Source organism: Neomonachus schauinslandi, chromosome 6, assembly GCF_002201575.2.
Source record: "Neomonachus schauinslandi chromosome 6, ASM220157v2, whole genome shotgun sequence".
Lineage (NCBI taxonomy): Eukaryota > Metazoa > Chordata > Mammalia > Carnivora > Phocidae > Neomonachus > Neomonachus schauinslandi.
Window position 1 is genome coordinate 65,520,196 of NC_058408.1, and position 20,943 is coordinate 65,541,138.

At 39.4% G+C, this 20,943-nt stretch overlaps 1 protein-coding gene across 8 annotated transcripts in view; it reads left to right on the top strand.

Annotated features, from left to right (window-relative positions):
- CDC42BPA (CDC42 binding protein kinase alpha) overlaps positions 1-20,943 on the top strand; it is a 330,947-nt gene that overhangs the window by 105,831 nt on the left and 204,173 nt on the right. For all 8 annotated transcript variants that reach the window (XM_044915969.1, XM_044915970.1, XM_021689881.1 and 5 more), the window contains exon 5: positions 19,084-19,232. In XM_044915969.1, coding sequence (XP_044771904.1) covers positions 19,084-19,232 — 149 coding nt within the window. The remainder of the gene's footprint in view (positions 1-19,083; positions 19,233-20,943) is intronic.

The following is a 20,943-nucleotide window of genomic DNA, read 5'->3' on the forward strand; positions in this document are numbered from 1 at the left end:
CATGATCCCGGGGTCCTGGGATTGAGTCCCGCATCGGGGTCCCTGCTCCTTGGGACCCTGGTTCTCCCTCTGCTTCTCTCTCTCTCTCTCTCTGTCTCTCATGAATAAATAAATAAAATCTTTAAAAAAAAATTAATGAGATTTCTTATTCACGTGTTAGATGTTTATTGGATATGTGCCATATGCGAGGCACATTTCTCTAGATTCTGGAGATTCAGTAGTGAGAAAGACAAAGGATCTCTCTTCTTACTGTTCCAGACAGTAAGTCCAAAATCAAGTAAATAATATTTTCAGATTATTTCAGATGAAGAAAGTATAACATTTATTCAAAGGCATGAAGTCAGTGAGGACTCTTCTAAGACAAATATAAATTAGCAAACCAAGAAGGGAGAAGAGGCAGAGAGGGCTTGGTGAGCCAAAGTGTGGAGATTGAAGCTTGTTGTGTTCGCACTGGTGGAGGGTGGAATAAGGGGCTTGGAGATGGGGGCGGAGAGACGAGAGAGTCACATCATATAGCACCTTACATGTTACGGTAAAGAAATTAGACTTTCACAGCCATGGTTCTCACATAGTGGGGTTTTTGGGTCATGGAACTCTTGTGTATTTTTTAGAATGATTTTATATCTGCAAGCCCAGACAGTAAGGCATACAGAAATGGAACGGCCCTGACTTGTCTCTTAACTTCTTCCTTCTACCTCCCCTCATGATCACTCAGGTGTCCCTCACAGAGCAAAGTGTGAAAACGGCTGTTTTAGGACCGTGCAGAGTCTGTGGTGGGAGGGGACAAGAGGGGTGTTTGAGGGATGAGAGGAAGCCAGCGAGATCACAGCAGTGGAAGGGAGGGAGTACAGAATGGTACTTCCAGACTGTAGAGCACGCTGAGGAGCTAGGACCAGTTCTGAGTTTAGAAGGGCTTCAAGGAGGAGTGTGGATGATTCTTAGTTTTCCAGCAGCTGACTTGGGGGATTCAGTGCTTAGTGGTTGATGAATTGGGTTGGGAAATATATTTGGGAAGGGAAAATTTAGGACAGGGGGAAGGTGATGGGTTTAATTTAGTATGTGTTGGGTTTGAATTGTCGTGTGATCCACGGAGTGGGTTAGGCATCTAAGTCCGGTGCTCCTGAGGGTAAATAGCACCGTATAGCTTATGGAGTCCTTATCTTATAGATCAGTTTTTGGCAAATTACTGCCTGCGGCACAGATTTGGCTCACCACCTATTTTTGTACAGCCCACAAGCTAAGAATTTTTAAATATTTGAAAAAAAATTAAAAGAATATTTTGTGACATGTGTAATATAAAATTCAGACTTCAGTGTCCATAAAGTTCTGTTGGAACTAAGCCATGCCTGCTGATTTGTACATTTTCAGTGGCTGCTTTTGCACGATGATGGCAGAGTGGGCCTCATGCGACAGCAGCTGGTCCCATGACCCAGGGGAACACCGCATGTGCATGTTCTCTTGATGCTGTGCACTGTTCAGTGGCCTACAAATTTCAGTGACATTTACAACTTGATAGCATTTCTGATGCCGTACGTATTGCGATCCTGTGACACTCTATTATTCTTGTCATTAATAGTGCATGCGTGGACTTCCCATAGGCCTGCTCTGCAGGCACAGCGCAGTGGGGGTTATATTGTTAACAAGTTAGAGGCCAGCCTGGTGTGACTGTGCCGCCACACCACGGCGGGCCTGCTGGACCGGCCGGCGTCCATAGGGCCACGCCGAGTCCTCCTCGCAGCCTTCCCAGCTCCCAGGAAGGCAGCAGTCAGGAAAGTCAAAAATACAAAACAGTATCTTATCACAGCAGACCTTCTTCACAAAAATACGAAATGAGCCGTAGTGAGCTCCTGAGTGGCTCGTTGTTAGGCAGGCAGGAAGGCCATTTACCAGCACTGCGTGAATTAAATCACATTTGCTGCAGCCAAAGAAACATTCACAGAAAATAAACTTGTCTCACACTATTAGCCTTTTGGTGAGAACGGTTGCTTCAAGAATGGGGGACGTTGGGAACGTCATCGGTTGATTTTAAAACCAGGAAATGATTTTGAGTGGTTGCTTTTGGCTCTTGAGATGAAAGAGGTCCTGCTCTTTTGTTGTGACTTGGGGAGTTGTGCTGAGTTTGTGGTCCTGAGGAATCAGCCTTTACTAATAGCTTGTGTGGAATAATAGCCAATCGAATTTTCAGAGAAGTTGAGGAAACCCTAAGTTGCTACAACCTGCATTAGAATTTGCTAGTATGTATTACAAGTGAGAGTGGTAAAATAGGTGTGGAGTAGGAAGAGGCTTAGTCAGACAGATTTACAAATTACGTAAAAATATTAGGTGCCCAGAGCCCGTGGATATGCATCGTCTTATTAATGAGCAGACAGTTTGCAGCAAACACTTGAATCTTTCATTTGTTACTGAACCAGGAATATCACTGGTGAACTTCATTCAGTCTTAATGGAAAAGACTGTTACCATATCCATGAATTTTTGTCAGAAACCAAAGCTGAATATCCTCACTTGCTCTACATTCGGCCATTCAGTGCTTTTGCAGTGTCAAGATTTTGTTACAGAGGGCCAAGATTGAAATATTTCTGAACAAAAAACTTCACCCTCAACCATTTGTATAAAATATTGAATAGCTTTGAAATTAGCTTTTCCTGTAGACTTGATATGTTTTAAAAATAAGTTTTACGTAAAATTATGACAAAACAGCACTTACATGCAAAACTTACACTCTGGCAAAGTCATTTTGACAGCGAATATTGTTGGAATCACAAGTAATGTCAAGCTGCTTTATCTGATTCTCATGCCGTCAAAAGTAAAAAGAAGTGAGATTTCTATTTCCACACAGATTTGCAGCAGAGAGACCTTTTAAGCTCAAAATACAGTTAGCAGCAGTTTTTGGGATTTGATGCAAGTGCTAAGGATTTGTCCGTAGTTCAAAACCCGGTTACTGGCAATCGCGACCTTCCACCTAACCTTTAGTTAGAAGTGATTAATCTGCTGTGTATCGACATGCTTGAACACAAGTATCAGGAGAAAAATCCAGTAGCATTCTATAGACACCTTCCATGTGAGGAATATGCTCAATCAAAATTATATGCTCACGAATTGATACCAGTAGCCATCTTTGTGAAGACATTTTCACAGATGAAATACGTAAACTCCCAGTATAGATCAGCACTTTTAGAGGAACATTAGCCAGACTGTGATGATGGGGAACACTGACACTGAGACCCAATTAAGCAAATGGTCATCCCTTGCCCACAAAAAGAATTACATTTTTCTGTTAGTACACCTGCATTATAAAACTCGCACTCAATTATTTTATTTTGACTTTTGCCAGTAAAAATGTGTGGAAATTTGTTTTCTATCTTACTATATATCTTGCTTTTTCCTCTTGGCCGGCCAAGCCTGAAGTGTTTAATCTCTGGCCCTTTACAGGAAAAATTGGCCAGCTCCTCTTGTAGATAACAATGAATACTAGTAGTAAAAGAGAATAACTGATGGGTGCTTGTACAGGGAAAAAAGTTTGCCTAGAGAAGCCAGACCTAGAGACCCAACAAGGAGGAAACTAGTGGAAACGGTCAGAGCAAGAAAGAGAGTCCAGGTTCTGCATCACTGAAATGAATGAAAGGGGAGTCGTCGAGGAGGAGGGACACGGTTTGTCAGTCGTGTTAGACAGAGTGGTTTTTTAAAAAAAGATAAACTGGAAATATCGTGCCCACCCACAAATCCAATTTTTCAGCTTTAGTGGAATACCTCCGTTCTTGGACATTGTCTGTACTCCTTTTTGCCTTTGTTTCTGTTCTCCTTTGCCTTTATTTCTGTTCTCCCTGGTACCTTTCATGCCAGAGCCCGTTCCTCTCCCTCTTGTCCTGTTGAAGTCCAGCTAATACTCCAAAATTGTCTCAAAGTCTGCATTTTAAAAGTCTTCTCCAGAATTCCCAGTTTGAATTAATGTTTCTCATTGCATTTTAGCTCTACATTTTTTTAGTACTGCCATTAGATGAGTAACGTACGTATATGTACATCTCTGATTTTGGGGATACAGCTTACGAAGATTAAATAAATGATATGAACCCTGCTATCTTTAGCTAAAATGTACTTACAGGGCTGTGTAACTTAGTAGTCATGGAGTTTATCTGATTTCAGGCAGATCCAGGGGTTCCAACAATGTCATTACATTACTTGTCTTTACATGCCTTACATGCTTGCAGAGTATGATAGTGTGTTTCAGACTTCAGATCATGACCCATTGGTGGATTGTAAACTCAATTTAGTGGGTTACAACCAGTATTTAAAAAGTTAAGTAAAATAGAAAATGACAGAGTTCAAGCAGTAAGAGAGATTATTGCTTCATGACATTTATTTCTTTTATAATATGTATTGAATCATCATATAAATCGTATTATTGTGGGTTTTGGTCAGAATTGTTTAAAAGTCATAATGCAGAGCTTTGCACACTCTAGTTGCTCTGTTAAATTGAGTGGAAGGATATTTGACTTGGATTTACAATACATATATGAGATTTTTGGGATGAATTTGTCAATGCAAATACACTCTACATAGGTTTGTCAGCAAAATTTGTAAGAGTAAATTAAACATAAACACGTACTTGGTTAGCAAACTTATAGCAGTTTATTGTGATGGATTTTCAAAAGCTTTTAGGTGATAAGGACTTAAATCCACTCTGACAGTGTTTTTTGTTGTAGGTAGGCGTAACACTGTAGAGTTATGGATTGCTTAAAAATCTGTATTTTGTTATAAACACAGAAATGTATTGATACAGGGTGCCTGGGTGGCTCAGTCATTGACTGCCTTCAGCTCAGGTCGTGATCCTGGAGTCCCAGGATTGAGTCCCGTATCGGGCTCCCTGCTCAGCAGGGAGTCTGCTTCTCCCTCTGACCCTCCCCCCTCTCATGTTCTCTCTCATTCTCTTTCTCACATAAATAAAATCTTTAAAAAAAAAAGGAAATATATAGATACAGAAATTGTGTCCAAATACAAAATTTTGTATAGCAAAATTTTGCCTAATTTTCATTGACAGAAAGCCTGACATATCGTTCTCTCTCATCTGAATTTAGTCTTACCTGTTCCCTTTGCATTTGACATTAGAATTAACATTTTTTTCCCAGAGGCATTTCTCTATGAGAAATAGTCTGTATATACTAGTCATTGATTATATTAGAATAAATGTTACAGTATAACTGGAGGAGGGCTAAAATACTTCTGTGGTCAAATCTCCTCTAAATTGCCAGTTTTTCTTAGTTTAGGGCAAGCTTATGGTATTTTAGTCTCAAGAATAGAAATCCTAAATTATCTTGGTTATCATCAAAGATTTGCTTTCAAATATTTATAAAATATTAGAAAATAAAATCATTTAGAAATGTTGGCAAATCTAGTTTTAGATTCCAAAAAGGAAATTTTATTATACAGTAATTTTCCAAAATAACTGTTAACCCTCATAGCCCTGAAGTAGCCAAATAAGTAACGTGGTCTGTGGTATAGGATTCAAGAGGCTGTGATGAATAATTGCACTTTCATTTATAACCTGCTCAAATATCTCTGCAGCCACTTTATGAAAAAATATATAGTCATAGCATACGTGCATTTTATTTGCTTGAGATGAAGTGGTGTAATTTAACAAACGATCTTAAAATGTGATTAGAATACTTTTTTCCCTTAGGAAAACCTCATTAAATACAAACCCGCTTAGAGGCGTTGTCACTGTCACATAAAATTCTTATCACTTAGATATCATTTAGAATATTATGAATCAGTGAAATTTGTCTCTTCTTCATATTTTCTTGTCCTCTGTTTCCAGTTTAGTTATTTTATGCTGGAGGAAAAAAAAAGCCAGGGAAATATTTAAAACAAAAATTTTCTTCTTGAATTAGCATTTGTAAACTGTTTAGAGGATGAAAGACATTTGTTTATTTATTTTTTGAAAGACATTTAAATGTTAGATTGTAGTTAGTCATATGAACCCCAGATTCTCTACTGGAATCCAGTTTGTGCTGAAGATAGAAATTGTTAGAAAAAGCAAGGAGAGATGAATACAGTCACATTGTTTCTTTGGAATGTAGTTTCTTACAAAGCACAAACTTTGAAATATGGATTTTTTTTTTTTTTAAGAAATTCAGAGTTGGAAATCTTATGGTGTGTTCTATCCATACCTAGAGGTCTGTTTATTTTGGAAGGATAAAAGATTGCTAAAGACTCAGTCTGTATCTTTAATTTCTTTTTTATTTTTCTGGGGTTCTGTACATACTCGTTATGTCATGGATGTAGTCAGTTTTTTTACTGAAAAAACTCTTTGAGTAAAAAGGAGCTGATAGAAGGATCAAGAACACTGAGTTCTGGTTTTCCCACTATCTAGGGTATGTTTGGGCAAATCGTTCGACTTCTTACGCTCTTGATTACAGCCATAAAACAGACATAGCAGCTATGATCCCTACCTATAGTATAGGGACCTTGTATAAATATCCCTGTACCTTCATTCTGTAACTCCTACTTCATGGAGAAAATGAAACCTCTGGTTACTCAAGCATGAACTTTTCACTTTCCATGCTCTGGTCTCAGTGTTCCCTTTCATTCTTCCCCTATATGTGTACAAATTTATTCATATTTACACCTGTTCTCATCTTTTCTTTCAGTGTGCGTAAGGTATTTGCCTTTGACTTTTGTTCCATCACCTTTGGGCCTTGGCAGAATTTTACTCCGCTGGTCAGCTTCATTGTGACTGGCTCCATCCCCCTCTACAATACGGAGGTCTGGATATGTAAAAACAAAGTATGTGTTACTCTGCAGCTGGCTGTTGTCCTAAAAGATGGGCATATTTATGTAATTACTCCTTTTGATGACTGTACAATATTCCACAGAATGGACATGTTGGATGGATGCATTTAATAGTTTCCTTTTGGACTCGTTTCTATTCATACTGTTTCTGATCTGTTGCAGTTATCAAAGTGCTGTGCAGTAAACATACTTGCCCACATGCCCTGCACTATATTCCTTAAAGTGGAAATACTAGGTCCAGAGGTATGTGCCTTTTAAATTTCAGTAGATACTGTGAAGTTACTTTGCCGAGCAGGTGCAGTAAGTCATCATGCCCAAGAACGCAGTGTTGTTGCAACTTAGTGTTCCCAGAATAGGAATGGTCTCTTTGCTAATCTGGTTGGTATAGAATGGCATCTCATTGTTGCTTTGGTTTTGACCATGTATTAATTAGCTAATTGTGTTTTCTCTTAGGTGAATTAACTGTTAATAGCTTCAGCCTAGTTTTGTTGGATTGCTCGCCCTCTTCTTAACACCTGGTGGGAGCTCTTTATGTTAGGATTATTATCTCCTTGACATATTTTACAAACATTACCTCTCGGTCTCTATTTTTCTTAAGCTCATTTAAAGGCATCTTATATTGGGCACTATTTTAAAGGTAGTTTATGAGTAGGACGTTGTTGTACCAGATACTACATTTTACTGATTAATCGCTGAGAGCAACTGTGGCAGAATAGAGTGCCCAAGAGCAGATCTAAGGGTGTTTCACATCTTAAATTATGATAAGGGAGAATTTCAGTTGAATTAGGGGAAAGAATGGATATTTTATTACTTGTTTTAGATAACTCTCCACGAATAAGAGAATAGTTTTCACACCTTGTACAAAAATAAATTTTAGATGAATGAATTAATGAATTAATGAACCTGATTCAGAGGTTAGGGTCTTTTAGAGCTTACAGCAGCACCCTCTGCTTATTTCTGTCACAGTATTTATGTTACACTGAACTTGCCCATTGATTTGTGTTTTCTTCTCCATTAGGTTGTAAATTCCATTAAGGTAGGAGCCACATCTTACTCTCATTGTAGCACCTTGTTGTCTAGTGTGATGTTAGCGCATAGTGGGTACTCCGTATCTGTGGAATTGTGAATGAGCTTCTTTGATCCTCACTTGTTCTGTATTCTGTCTTCCATTCCCAAGAAAGTTTTGTACAGAATAAAATATAATACAGCAAGCTCTTTACCCTTAAACCTGTAACAGTAATATAGTCAAGACAGGCCAGGGACCTAGGTTAGGATTAGGGTAGTGGGTAGGGTAGAAGTGGAAGGACTCCACAGACATTTAGTAGGAAGTAGACCCAACACGACCTTGGTGATCTAGTTGAATGTTGTTCTGAACAAAGGAGAAAATAGAAGACTGACTCGCAGCTCTTGGAGATACTCGCTGGGATGTGTTACGGAGAAAAAGAGCCTTTTTCCCATGTGGGGTTTTTATTTGTCTGCTGTTTCTGATGCATCTTGTCTCCCTCACACCAAAACCCGATTATAAGTGTAGTTCATTTTCAACTCATCGCTTTTCTTTTGAGAATTTTCTTTTGTGTTTTCTGCTCATTGCTCCCTCCAGTTGCTGAATTCTGTCCTAGTAACAGCTAATTTCCTCTGAGGGCAAGGTAGGGAAAGAATATGAGCAGGCTGCCATTTTAGCAGGCAGCCAGAAAGGAAAACAGAATAATTATGTATTCATAATTTTTTATGCTATCTCAAGGAGGTTTGTTTACCAGAGAAGAGGTTCAGTGAGGCACGTGGACAGGCAGGAAGGTGAGGGATCCTGGGGCTCGGGGTTTGTTAAGGGGAAGCACGTAGCAGATTATGGATGAAAGTAGGTGAGAGACAATGACACAAGGAGCCTCAGTTTTGAATGTGGCAAAAATGTTGAGACGACTGTTTTTTTTTTTTAGCAGTTTGTTATACTCAGCCTGTGGGAGCCCGGTGTGGCAGGCACAGCTATTGGACACATCAAGACAGGAAAGCCTTTGATGGAGGAGCCTTTCGTCTTTTTATCCTCTGGGTTTTTTCTCCGTGTTTGGTACCAAAAAATCCTGATTGACACCTAGGGACTGTTGGTTGAAGGGGTGAATTACATTTTATGACTTCCTATGTGTAAATATTCTACTTCTGTTTCAATAGCAGACTTTTTATTTGAAAAGTTTTTGTGTTTGCTGTTCTGCTCAGAGTACTTCTTTAAGGCAGTAGCTGTGGATTTCTTCACCACCACCATTGCCACTTCTAGTGACATGTTTATGCTAACACTATTTCATTACATTAAATTAGTTTGCTCTAATCTTCATGATGGAATCTGTTAAACATTAGGCCTAGTAAATAGAGCAAGGAAACCATAGACCAGGATTTGAAATATATTGTTCCTTTTATTTTCAAGGATTTAACAGTAAAATTAGTTTCTTTTATTTAACAGAAACTACCCATGCTTATAATTTTAATATATAGTAATAAGAATGTGAATTTTCTCAAGACTTTCTTTAAATCTTAAATGTCAAATGGGTGAGATCACTGAAGTAATATCTTCATTTGGTAATAAAATCATTTTAACTTGAAGGTGTTATAAGTGACATTTAAATACCTTCTGTTTACTGTCCTTGATGGTGAGTGCTGTACTCTGAAGAAGGTATCATTATTGTAGAGTGATAGATGAGAAAGTTCAAAGAGATTAAATAATTTTCCAAGCCACTTAAAAACCCAGAGTCAGAATTTGAATACAAGTATCCCTGACTACAAAGTCCATCTTTCCACTGAGTCTTGTTTTCACTCACCTTAAAAGAATATGTATAGGGAGGAGGAGCAAGATGGTGGAGGAGTAGGAGACCTAAATTTCATCTGGTCCCAGGAATTCAGCTAGATAGGTATCAAACCATTCTGAACACCTACGAACTCAACAGGAGATAGAAGAAAAGAATAGCAGCAACTCTCTGAACAGAAAAGCGACCACTTTCTGGAAGCAGAGACCCAACAAGCAGCAGATCCGGGGAGACTCCCCTTTCTCCCCCGGGAGGAGTGGTGTGGGAGTGCACCGCAGGGATCTGCTGGGTTTGGAGACTCCAAATGGGGTTGTGTGCCAGAGATAGAAACGCTCGGTCACAGGCCGGGTGAGCACGGAGTGTGGCTGGAGACTGGGGAGACAGGAGTGACGGACTGCTTTTCTTGGGGCTCACTGAGGAGTGGGGCCCCCAAGTTCTCGGCTCCTCTGGGGCGGAGATTGGGAGGCCGCCGTTTTCACTCTCGGCCTCCAAAGCTGTACGGAAAGTTTGCAGGGAACAAAAGCTCCTGAGAGCAAACCCAAGCAGATGACTTAGCCTGGACCCGGAGGGAGGGGGGGCAATTCCGCCTCCGGCAAAGACATTTGAGAACCACTGCAACAGGCCCCTCCCCCAGATCAGCAAGAATAGCCAGCCAAGACCAAGTTTACCGATCAATGAAAACGGCAGAACTCCAATGCTAGGGGAATACAGCACATAGAATTCATAGCTGTTTTCTCCCGATTCTTTAGTCTTTTGAAGTTAATTTTTTTTAATTTTCTTTTTTTTTCCTATTTTTTTGAATTTTTCTTTTTCCCTTTTTCAACCAACATCTTATTAATCCCTTTTTTAAAAATCTTTTTTTTTTTCATTTTTAGAGTCATATTCTATCCCTTCTTTGTAGTTACCCTTATTTTTGGTATATATATAAGTTGCTCTCTCTTTAAAATTTTGGGATACAGTTTCTTCTAACAGACCAAAATATACCCTAAATCTCTAGTGTATGGCTTTGTTCTAGTCTCCTGCCTGATCACAGTCTCTCCCTTTTTTTTCTTTAGATTTCTCTTCTTTCTTTTTTCAACCAACTTCTTATTTATTAATTCCTTTTATAAAATCTTTTATAATTTTCATCTTTACGGTCATATTCTATCCCTTCATCGTATTTACCCTTATTTTTGTACATATATAAGTTTTTCTTTCTTTAAAATTTTGGAAGGCAGTTTCTTCTAACAGACCAAAATACACCCAAAATCTAGTGTGTGGCACTGATCTATTCACCAGCCTGATCATATTTGATCATATTCTTTTTTTTTTCTTTCTTTTTATTTTTTTTTCCTTTTTCTTTCTTTCCCTTTCTTTTCCCCCAGTTTCAGGTCTCTTCTGATTTGTTTAGTGTATGTTTTTCTGGGGTCGTTTTTACCCTGTTAGCATTTTGTTCTCTCATTCGTCCGTTCTCCTCTGGACAAAATGACAAGACGGAAAAACTCACCTCAAAAAAAAGAACAGGAGACAGTACCGACTGCCAGGGACCTACTCAATATGGACATTAGTACAATGTCGGAACTAGAGTTCAGAATGATGATTTTAAAGATACTAGCTGGGCTTGAAAAAAGCATGGAAGATATTAGAGAAACCCTTTCTGGAGAAATAAAAGAACTAAAATCTAACCAAGTCAAAATCAAAAAGGCTATTAATGAGGTGCAATAAAAAATGGAGGCTCTAACTGCTAGGATAAATGAGGCAGAAGAGAGAATCAGTGATATAGAAGACTAAATGATGGAAAATAAAGAAGCTGAGAAAAAGAGAGAACAAACAGCTACTGGATCACGAGGGTAGAATTCGAGAGATAAGTGATACCATAAGATGAAACAATACTAGAATAATTGGGATCCCAGAAGAAGAAGAAAGAGAGAGCGGGGCAGAAGGTATATTGGAGCAAATTATAGCAGAGAACTTCCCTAATTTGGGGATAGAAACAGGCATCAAAATCCAGGAGACAGGGGCGCCGGGGTTGCTCAGTCGTTAAGCGTCTGCCTTCGGCTCAGGTCATGATCCCGGGGTCCTGGGATCAAGCCCCACATCGGGCTCTTAGCTCTGCGGGAAGCCTGCTTCTCCCTCTCCCACTCCCCCTGCTTGTGTTCCCTCTCTCACTGTATCTGTCTCTGTCAAATGAATAAACAAAATCTTAAAAAAAAAAAAAAATCCAGGAGACACAGAGAACCCCCCTCAAAATCAATAAAAATAGGTCAACACCCCAACATCTAACAGTAAAACTTATGAGTCTCAGAGACAAAGAGAAAATCCTGAAAGCAGCTCGGGACAAGAGATCTGTAACCTACAATGATAGAAACATTAGATTGGCAACAGACCTATCCACAGAGACTTGGCAGGCCAGAAAGGACTGGCATGATATATTCAGAGCACTAAATGAGAAAAATATGCAGCCAAGAATACTATATCCAGCTAGGCTGTCATTGAAAATAGAAGGAGAGGTAAAAAGCTTCCAGGACAAACAAAAACTAAAGGAAATTGCAAACATGAAACCAGCCCTACAAGCAATATTGAAAGGGGTCCTCTAAGCAAAGAGAGAGCCCAAGAGTAACATAGACCAGAAAGGAACAGAGACAATATACAGTAACGGTCACCTTACAGGCAATACAATGGCACTAAATTCATATCTTTCAATAATTACCCTGACTGTAAATGGGCTAAATGCCCCAATCAAAAGACACTTGCTATCAGATTGGACAAAAAAATATGCCCCATCGATACGCTGTCTGGAAGAAACTCATTTTAGACCCAAAGACACCTCCAGATTGAAAGTGAGGGGGTGGAAAACCATTTACCATGCTAATGGACACCAAAAGGAAGCTGGGGTGGCAATCCTCATATCAGACAAATCAGATTTTATTTTTTTTTAAATATTTTATTTATTTATTCATAAGAGACAGAGAAAGAGAAGCAGAGGCAGAAGCAGGCTCCCCGCTGAGCAGGGAGCCCGATGCGGGACTCGATCACAGGACCCTGGGATCATGACCTGAGCCGAAGGCAGACACTTAACCATCTGAGCCACCCAGGCACCCAGACAAATCAGATTTTAAACCAAAGAGATGAGGAAGGACACTATATCCTACTTAAAGGGTCTATCCAACAAGATCTAACAATTGTAAATATCTATGCCCCTAACATGGGAGCAGCCAATTATTTTTTTATTTTTTATTTTTTTAAAAGATTTTATTTATTTGACAGAGAGAGACACAGCGAGAGAGGGAGCACAAGCAGGGGGAATGGGAGAGGGGGAAGCAGGCCTCCTGCGGAGCAGGGAGCCTGATGTGGGGCTTGATCCCAGGACCCTGGGATCATGACCTGGGCCGAAGGCAGATGCTTAACGACTGAGCCACACAGGCGCCCCAAGGGAGCAGCCAATTATATAAACCAATTAATAACAAAAGCAAAGAAACACATCGACAACAATACAGTAATAGTGGGGGACTTTAACAGCCCCCTCACTGAAATGGACAGATCATCTAAGCAAAAGATCAACAAGGAAAGAAAGACTTTAAAAGACACACTGGACCAAATGGACTTCACAGATATATTCAGAACATTCCATCCCAAAGCAACAGAATACACATTCTTCTCTAGTGCCCATGGAACATTCTCCAGAAGAGATCACATCCTAGGTCACAAATCAGGTCTCAACCGGTACCAAAAGACTGGGATCATTCCCTGCATATTTTCGGACCACAATGCTTTGAAACTAGAACTCAATCACAAGAGGAAAGTCGGAAAGAACTCAAATACATGGAGGCTAAAGAGCATCCTACTAAAGAATGAATGGGTCAACCAGGAAATTAAAGAAGAATTTAAAAAATTCATGGAAACAAATGAAAATGAAAACACAACTGTTCAAAATCTTTGGGATGCAGCAAAGGCGGTCCTAAGAGGAAAGTATATAGCAATACAAGCCTTTCTCAAGAAACAAGAAAGGTCTCAAATACACAACCTAACCCTACACCTAAAGGAGCTGGAGAGAGAACAGCAAATAAAGCCTAAACCCAGCAGGAGAAGAGAAATAATAAAGATCAGAGCAGATATCAATGAAATAGAAACCAAAAGAACAGTAGAACAGATCAACGAAACTAGGAGATTGTTCTTTGAAAGAATTTATAAGATTGATAAATCCCTGGCCAGACTTATCAAAAAGAAAAGAGAAATGACCCAAATAAATAAAATCATGAATGAAAGAGGAGAGATCACAACCAACACCAAAGAAATACAAACAATTATAAGAACATATTATGAGCAACTCTATGCCAGCAAATTAGATAATCTGGAAGAAATGGATGCATTCCTAGAGATATATGAACTACTAAAACTGAACCACTGAACCAGGAAGAAATAGCAAACCTGAATAGACCCATAACCACTAAGGAAATTGAAGCAGTAATCAAAAATCTCCCAACAAACAAGAGCCCAGGGCCAGATGGCTTCCCAGGGGAATTCTACCAAACATTTCAAGAAGAATTAATACCTATTCTTCTGAAACTGTTCCAAAAAATAGAAATGGAAGGAAAACTTCCAAACTCGTTTTATGAGGCCACCATTACCTTGATCCCAAAAATCAGACAAAGACCCCATCAAAAAGGAGAATTACCAATATCCTTGATGAACATGGATGCAAAATTCTCACCAAAATACTAGCCAATAGGATCCAACAGGACATTAAAAGGATTATTCACCACGACCAAGTGGGATTTATCCCTGGGCTGCAAGGTTGGTTCAACATCCACAAATCAATCAATGTGATACAATACCTTAACAAAAGAAAGAACAAGAACCATATGATCCTCTCAATAGATGCAGAAAAAGCATTTGACAAAGTACAGCATTTTTTCTTGATTAAAACTTGAGTGTAGGCATAGAGGGTACATACCTCAATATCATAAAGGCCATCTATGAAAAACCCACAGCGAGTATCATTCTCAATGGGGAAAAACTGAGAGCTTTCCCCTTAAGGTCAGGAACGCAGCAGGGATGTCCGCTATCACCACTGCTATTCAACATAGTACTAGAAGAGTACTAGCCACAGCAATCAGACAACAAAAAGAAAGAAAAGGCATCTGAATCGGCAAAGAAGAAGTCAAACTCTCACTCTCTGCAGATGATATGATATTTTATTTGGAAAACCCAAAAGACTCCACCCCAAAACTGCTAGAAGTCATACAGGAATTCAGTAAAGTGGCAGGATATAAAATCAATGCACAGAAATCAGTGGCATTCCTATACACCAACAACAAGGCAGAAGAAAGAGAAATTAAGGAGTCGATCCCATTTACAATTGCACCCAAAACCGTAAGATACCTAGGAATACATCTAACCAAAGAGACAAAGGATCTGTACTCAGAAAACTGTAAAATACTCATGAAAGAAATTGAGGAAGACACAAAGAAATGGAAAACATTCCATGCTCATGGATTGGAAGAACAAATATTGTGAAGATGTCAATGGTGCCTAGAGCAATCTACACATTTAATGCAATCCCTATCAAAATACTATCCACTTTTTTCAAAGAAATGGAAGAAATAATCCTAAAATTTGTATGGAACCAGAAAAGACCCCGAATAGCCAGAGGAATGTTGAAAAAGAAAAGCAAAGCTGCCGGCATCACAATTCCGGACTTCCAGCTCTATTGAACAAAGCTGTCATCATCAAGACAGTATGGTACTGGCACAAAAACAGACACATAGATCAATGGAACAGAATAGAGAGCCCAGAAATGGACCCTCAACTCTATGGTCAGCTAATCTTCTACAAAGCAGGAAAGAATGTCCAATGGAAAAAAGACAGTCTCTTCAACAAATGGTGTTGGGAAAATTGGACAGCCACATGCAGAAGAATGAAACTGGACCATTTCCTTACACCACACACAAAAATAAACTCAAAATATATGAAGGATCTAAATGTGAGACAGGAGTCCATCAAAATCCTAGAGAACACAGGCAGCAACCTCTTTGACCTCAGCCAGAGCAACTTCTTCCTAGACACATCGCCAAAGGCAAGGGAAGCAAGGGCAAAAGTGAACTATTGGGACTTCATCAAGATAAAAAGCTTTTGCACAGCAAAGGAAACAGTCAACAAAACCAAAAGACAACGGACAGAATGGGAGAAGATACTTGCAAATGATATATCAGATAAAGGGCTAGTATCCAAAATCTATAAAGAACTTATCAAACTCAACACCCAAAGGACAAATAATCCAATCAAGAAATGGGCAGAAGACATGAACAGACATTTTTCCATCCAAATGGCCAAAGACACATGAAAAAGTGCTCGACATCGCTCGACATCAGGGAAATCCAAATCAAAACCTCAATGAGATAACACCTCACACCAGTCAAAATGGCTAAAATTAACACATTAGGAAACAACAGATTTTGGCAAGGATGTGGAGAAAGGGGAGCCCTCCTACACTGTTGGTGGGAATGCAAGCTGGTGCAGCCACTCTGGAAAGAAAGCAGTATGATGGTTCCTCAGAAAATTGAAAATAGAGCTACTGTATGACCCAGCAATTGCACTACTGGGTATTTTTACCCCAAAGATACAAATGTAGGGATCCGAAGGGGTACATGCACCCCGATGTTTATAGCAGCAATGTCCACAATAACCAAACTGTGGAAAGAGCCAAGATGTCCATCGACAGATGAATGGATAAAGAAGAAGTGGTATATATATAGAATGGAATATTATGCAGCCAATAAAGGAATGAAATCTTGCCATTTGCAACGACGAGGATGGAACTAGAGGGTATTATGCTAAATAAGTCAATCAGAGAAAGACATGTATCATATGATCTCACTAATGTGAGGAATTCTTAATCTCAGGAATCAAACTGAGGGTTGCTGGAGTGGTGGGGGGTGGCTCGGTGATAGACATTGGGGAGGGTATGTGCTATGGTGAGCACTGTGAATTGTGTAAGACTGATGAATCACAGACCCGTACCTCTGAAACCAATAATACATAATATGTTAAAAAAAAAGAGAAGATAGTAGGAAGGGAAAAATGAAGGGGGAGATATCGGAGGGGGAGACGAACCATGAGAGACTATGAACTCTGAGAATCAAACTGAGGGTTCTAGAGGGGAGGGAGGTGGGGGATGGGTTAGCCTGGTGATTCTTTTTAAATAGGGCACATATTGAATGGAGCACTGGGTGTTATACACAAACAATCATGGAATACTACATCAAAAACTAATGATGTAATGTATGGTGATTAACATAACATAATGAAATAAAAAAATATGTATAATATAATATACACATGCATATTTAGAAAGCAATTAGAAAATACTGAAAAGCTGTGACATCATGGGTAATCTAACAACCCAGGGCTAATTCCTGTGAACATTTTAGCATCTACTCCTTGTCTGTCTTTTTTGGCAAACACACATGGTAAAGGAAATCTCCAGTGTTTCATTTACGTCACACACCATACTGTCTCAATACTGCTTCACTGCTGACATTAGCTGTGTGGGTTTTCCACTCATCAGGTAGTCCTGCGAAGCCAGCCGAGCACCCTGCAGTTTAACTCCATTCAGATGCTGCCTACCTGGAGACAACTCAGATCCCAGAGGCTAAGGGTTCAAAGTCTTACAAGACTCCCTCCTCACTCCAGTTACAACTTCAGGTTATTACTTGTGCTTCTGACTCACAGACAGTAGATTGGAGATTCCCACGACCCACTCCTCAGATATGGTTAGTTTGTCAGAGCTGCTCCCCTGACTGAGGACCAGCTGCAGGAAGAAAGTGCACAGGGCAAGATGTGATGGAGAGGCGCGGAGCTCTCACGCCCTCCGCAGAAGTGCCCCACTCTTCGAGCACCACTCCCTGTGTTTGCCCAGCCCGAAGCTTGCCAAACCCCATCCTTCTGGGTTTTTATGAAGGCTTCATTAGATAGGCATGAGTGATCAAGTCATTGGCCATTGGTGATGGATTCAGCTCCAGCCCTACTCTAGAAATTTCCAACCTTCTAATCTTGGTTGGTTCCCCTGGCAACCAGCCCCCATCCTTAGGTTACCTAAGGGCTTTCCAAAAGTCACCTCATTAACGTAAACACAAGTGTGGTTGAAAAGGGGTTTGTTATACATAACAAAAGCCACCTTTATCTTATCCCTTAGGAGATAATTTTTAAAGTATTTAATTAATTAATTAATTTAAGAGAGAGAGAACTTGAGCAGGGAGAGGGACAGAGGGAGAGGGAGAAGCAGACTCCCTGCTGAGCATCCCAGTCTGACCCTGCTCCATCCCAGTGTTACAAGATTGCAGGGTTCTTGTTTCATGGAGTCAAAGAATGAATCTCCCGAACACAAAAGGGTGAAGTGCCCTGAAAGTTTATTAAGTGAAGGTGAGAACAGAAAGGAAAGAAATCTCTCTAGAGTGAGAAGGGTCCCAAATGGGTTGCCCACTGAGGGCTTTTATTGAAAACTTGACCAGGGAGCTTGTGGCCTTGAGATTCTTGTGCAGTCTTGGTCTGAGCAAGGACAATTGATAGCACCCTTAAATGACTTACTTCTGAGGTTTGTTCGTTTTCTGTGATTCCCTGAAGCCACCATAATATCCGGGGCCAGGTGGTCTGGTCTATTCCCTTATCTCTTGTTCACTCTTTCAGAGCCTAGTCAGGGGCCCCTTATCTCTTCCTGCCTATACCTGTACACTCCTTACTCACCAGGACCCTGGGATTATGACCTGAGCCCATATGACCTGAGCTTAACCGACTGAGCCACCCAGGCACCCCCACTTAGGAGATTTTAAGGGTTTTTAGGAGCTCTAACAAAATATATATCTGTGTGTGTGTATATATATATATATAAGTATATATATTATTTATTATAAATCACAATATTCTACACATATACCCATGAGAGTCCATATCTAAAATTAGTTGACTTCTATTTATACATATCTAAGAAAAGTCCATTCTGATATTTCTGCACTATCAGGAGTGAAAAGAGAAGTATGTATATGATGGAAATTATTATATTCAATATACTAGTGCTTTCTAAATGCTGATCCAAGTGCTGATTTGATAGAGTTGTTACCAGTCCAACAGGAAATAAGGAAAATGTAACAATGATGAAAATGAATTTGCTCAACATAATAAAGGACTGTCTTATAGTCTGAGTTATTTTAATCATTTTTGGAGAATTAATGCATTGTTTCCTCTATGAAATGTTGGTAAAACTGTGGTGTATTGTTATAGGTGATGATGGTGATGTTATTTGCAAAACACAACAACAAAACAAGAGTAATCCTGTTGTTCCCTGCTTCAGGTTTTTAAAATTTTATTTTACTGCTTCCTGAAATTTACAAGCCTTGTAAGGATTGTCTTATGCAGCTTCTTGTAATTAACAACAAAATTATTTGACCCAGTGCTGTTCGACCTTGGGTTATGTTACATATATTAATTTTTCACCCTTATTATTTATTGAGTCCTTTTTTTTTCATTCCCAGTACCTGGTCATGGATTATTATGTTGGTGGGGATTTGCTTACTCTGCTCAGCAAATTTGAAGATAGATTGCCTGAAGATATGGCTCGATTTTACTTGGCCGAGATGGTGATAGCAATCGATTCCGTTCATCAGCTGCACTATGTGCACAGGTAAGTAAGACGCCACGCAAGAATGGGTTGTATGAATGTCAGTGGAGATGTTTTCATAGGAAAGTGATACTTTTGATGGCCATGGGGTAATTTTTTCTTTGTGAACTATTTGACAGGTACAATGATTTATTTAAAGTCTTCCCCACAAATGTGTGTTTGATCGTATACAGTTTAAGATGGAATGAAGAGAAAAAAGTGAGCCTATTTACAAAATAGTTTTTTTATACAGGATTATTTTTTTTTAAGTTTTTATTTAAATTCCAGTTAACATACAGTATAATATTAGTTTCAGGTGTACAATATAGTGATTCAACACTTCCATATATCACCTGGTGCTCATCACGACCAGTGCACTCTTTAGTCTCCATCACCTGTTTCCCCCATCCCCCCACCATCTCCACTCTGGTAACCATCAGTGTGTTCTCTAGAGTTTGTTTCTTGATTTATCTCTCTTTTTTCCCTTTGCTCATTTGTTTTGTTTCTTAAATTCCACATGTGAGTGAAATCATGGTATTTGTCCTTCTCTGACTTATTTCGCTAATCATAATACTCTAGCTCCCTTCATATCGTTGCAAATGTTAAGATTTCATTCTCTTTTGTGGCTAATATTCCATTGTATATATATACTGCATCTTTATCCATTCACCTATCGATGGACCCTTAGGCTATTTCCATAGTTTGGCTATTTTAGATAACACTGCTATAAACATTGGGGTGCATGTATCCCTTTGAATTAGTATTTTTGTACTCTTTGGGTAAATACCTAGTAGTGTGATTGCTGGATCGTAGGGCACTTGTATTTTTAACTTTTTGAGGACCCTCCACACTGTTTTCCAGAGTGGCTGCACCAGTTTGCATTTCCACCAGCAGTGCATGAGGGTTCTCCTTTCTCCACATACCAGATTATTCTTATACCTGTTGACACAAGCTAAAAATCTCTTTCTGTGTAAACAGCTCATAGTAATTTATGTGTAATAAAAAAAATTTTAAATGGATAATTTAAAAGGCAGTCTCATATTTCAAAGGAAAGAAAGTAGGAAACCATCACAGTTACTAGTGAATTAATCATTCAAATGAGGAAATCTTTGGGTTGTGAAAACTGTGAGAAAGAGTGAAGAGGCGCTAGGGAGAAGCAGGTGAAGGACCTGTCACGTTGGAGAGGGAAGGAACCATTCTCTGAGACGTCAGCATGCATCGGAATGGGGCAGAGGGTTTGCTGTGACCCACTTTGTTGGGTCAGCACCAGGGCTTCTGAATCCATAGGGTGAGTGGGGCTGGGAATTGGCATTTCTGACAGGTTCCCAGGTGCTGCTGCTGCTGCTGGTCCAGCAACCACACTTCGAGTCCTTCTGCTCAGTAACACAGCAGTGACTGTTACTTTTAAGTGGTGGGTGATGCACATAATCTCTGTGAAGGACAAGAGCGCGCATGGAAGAGAAAGTTTCTGTTTTAGTGTTGCTTTTTTTTTTTTTTTTTTAAGATGTGGGTATTTTCTGCTGATTGATTTACTTAGTAATGAACTTCTAGGACATTATTAAAGGAAGAATATTTTATTTAAAAGTTTGTATTTATGAGGTCTCACTTTGGCTCTTGCCTAATCATATGCTTTTCTCTGTTGATATCTGATAGTCACAAAGTTTTTTTGAAAATAAAAACATGAATATACTATGAAAATTATAAAACACAATGCAGTTTTTAAGATGATATTGTG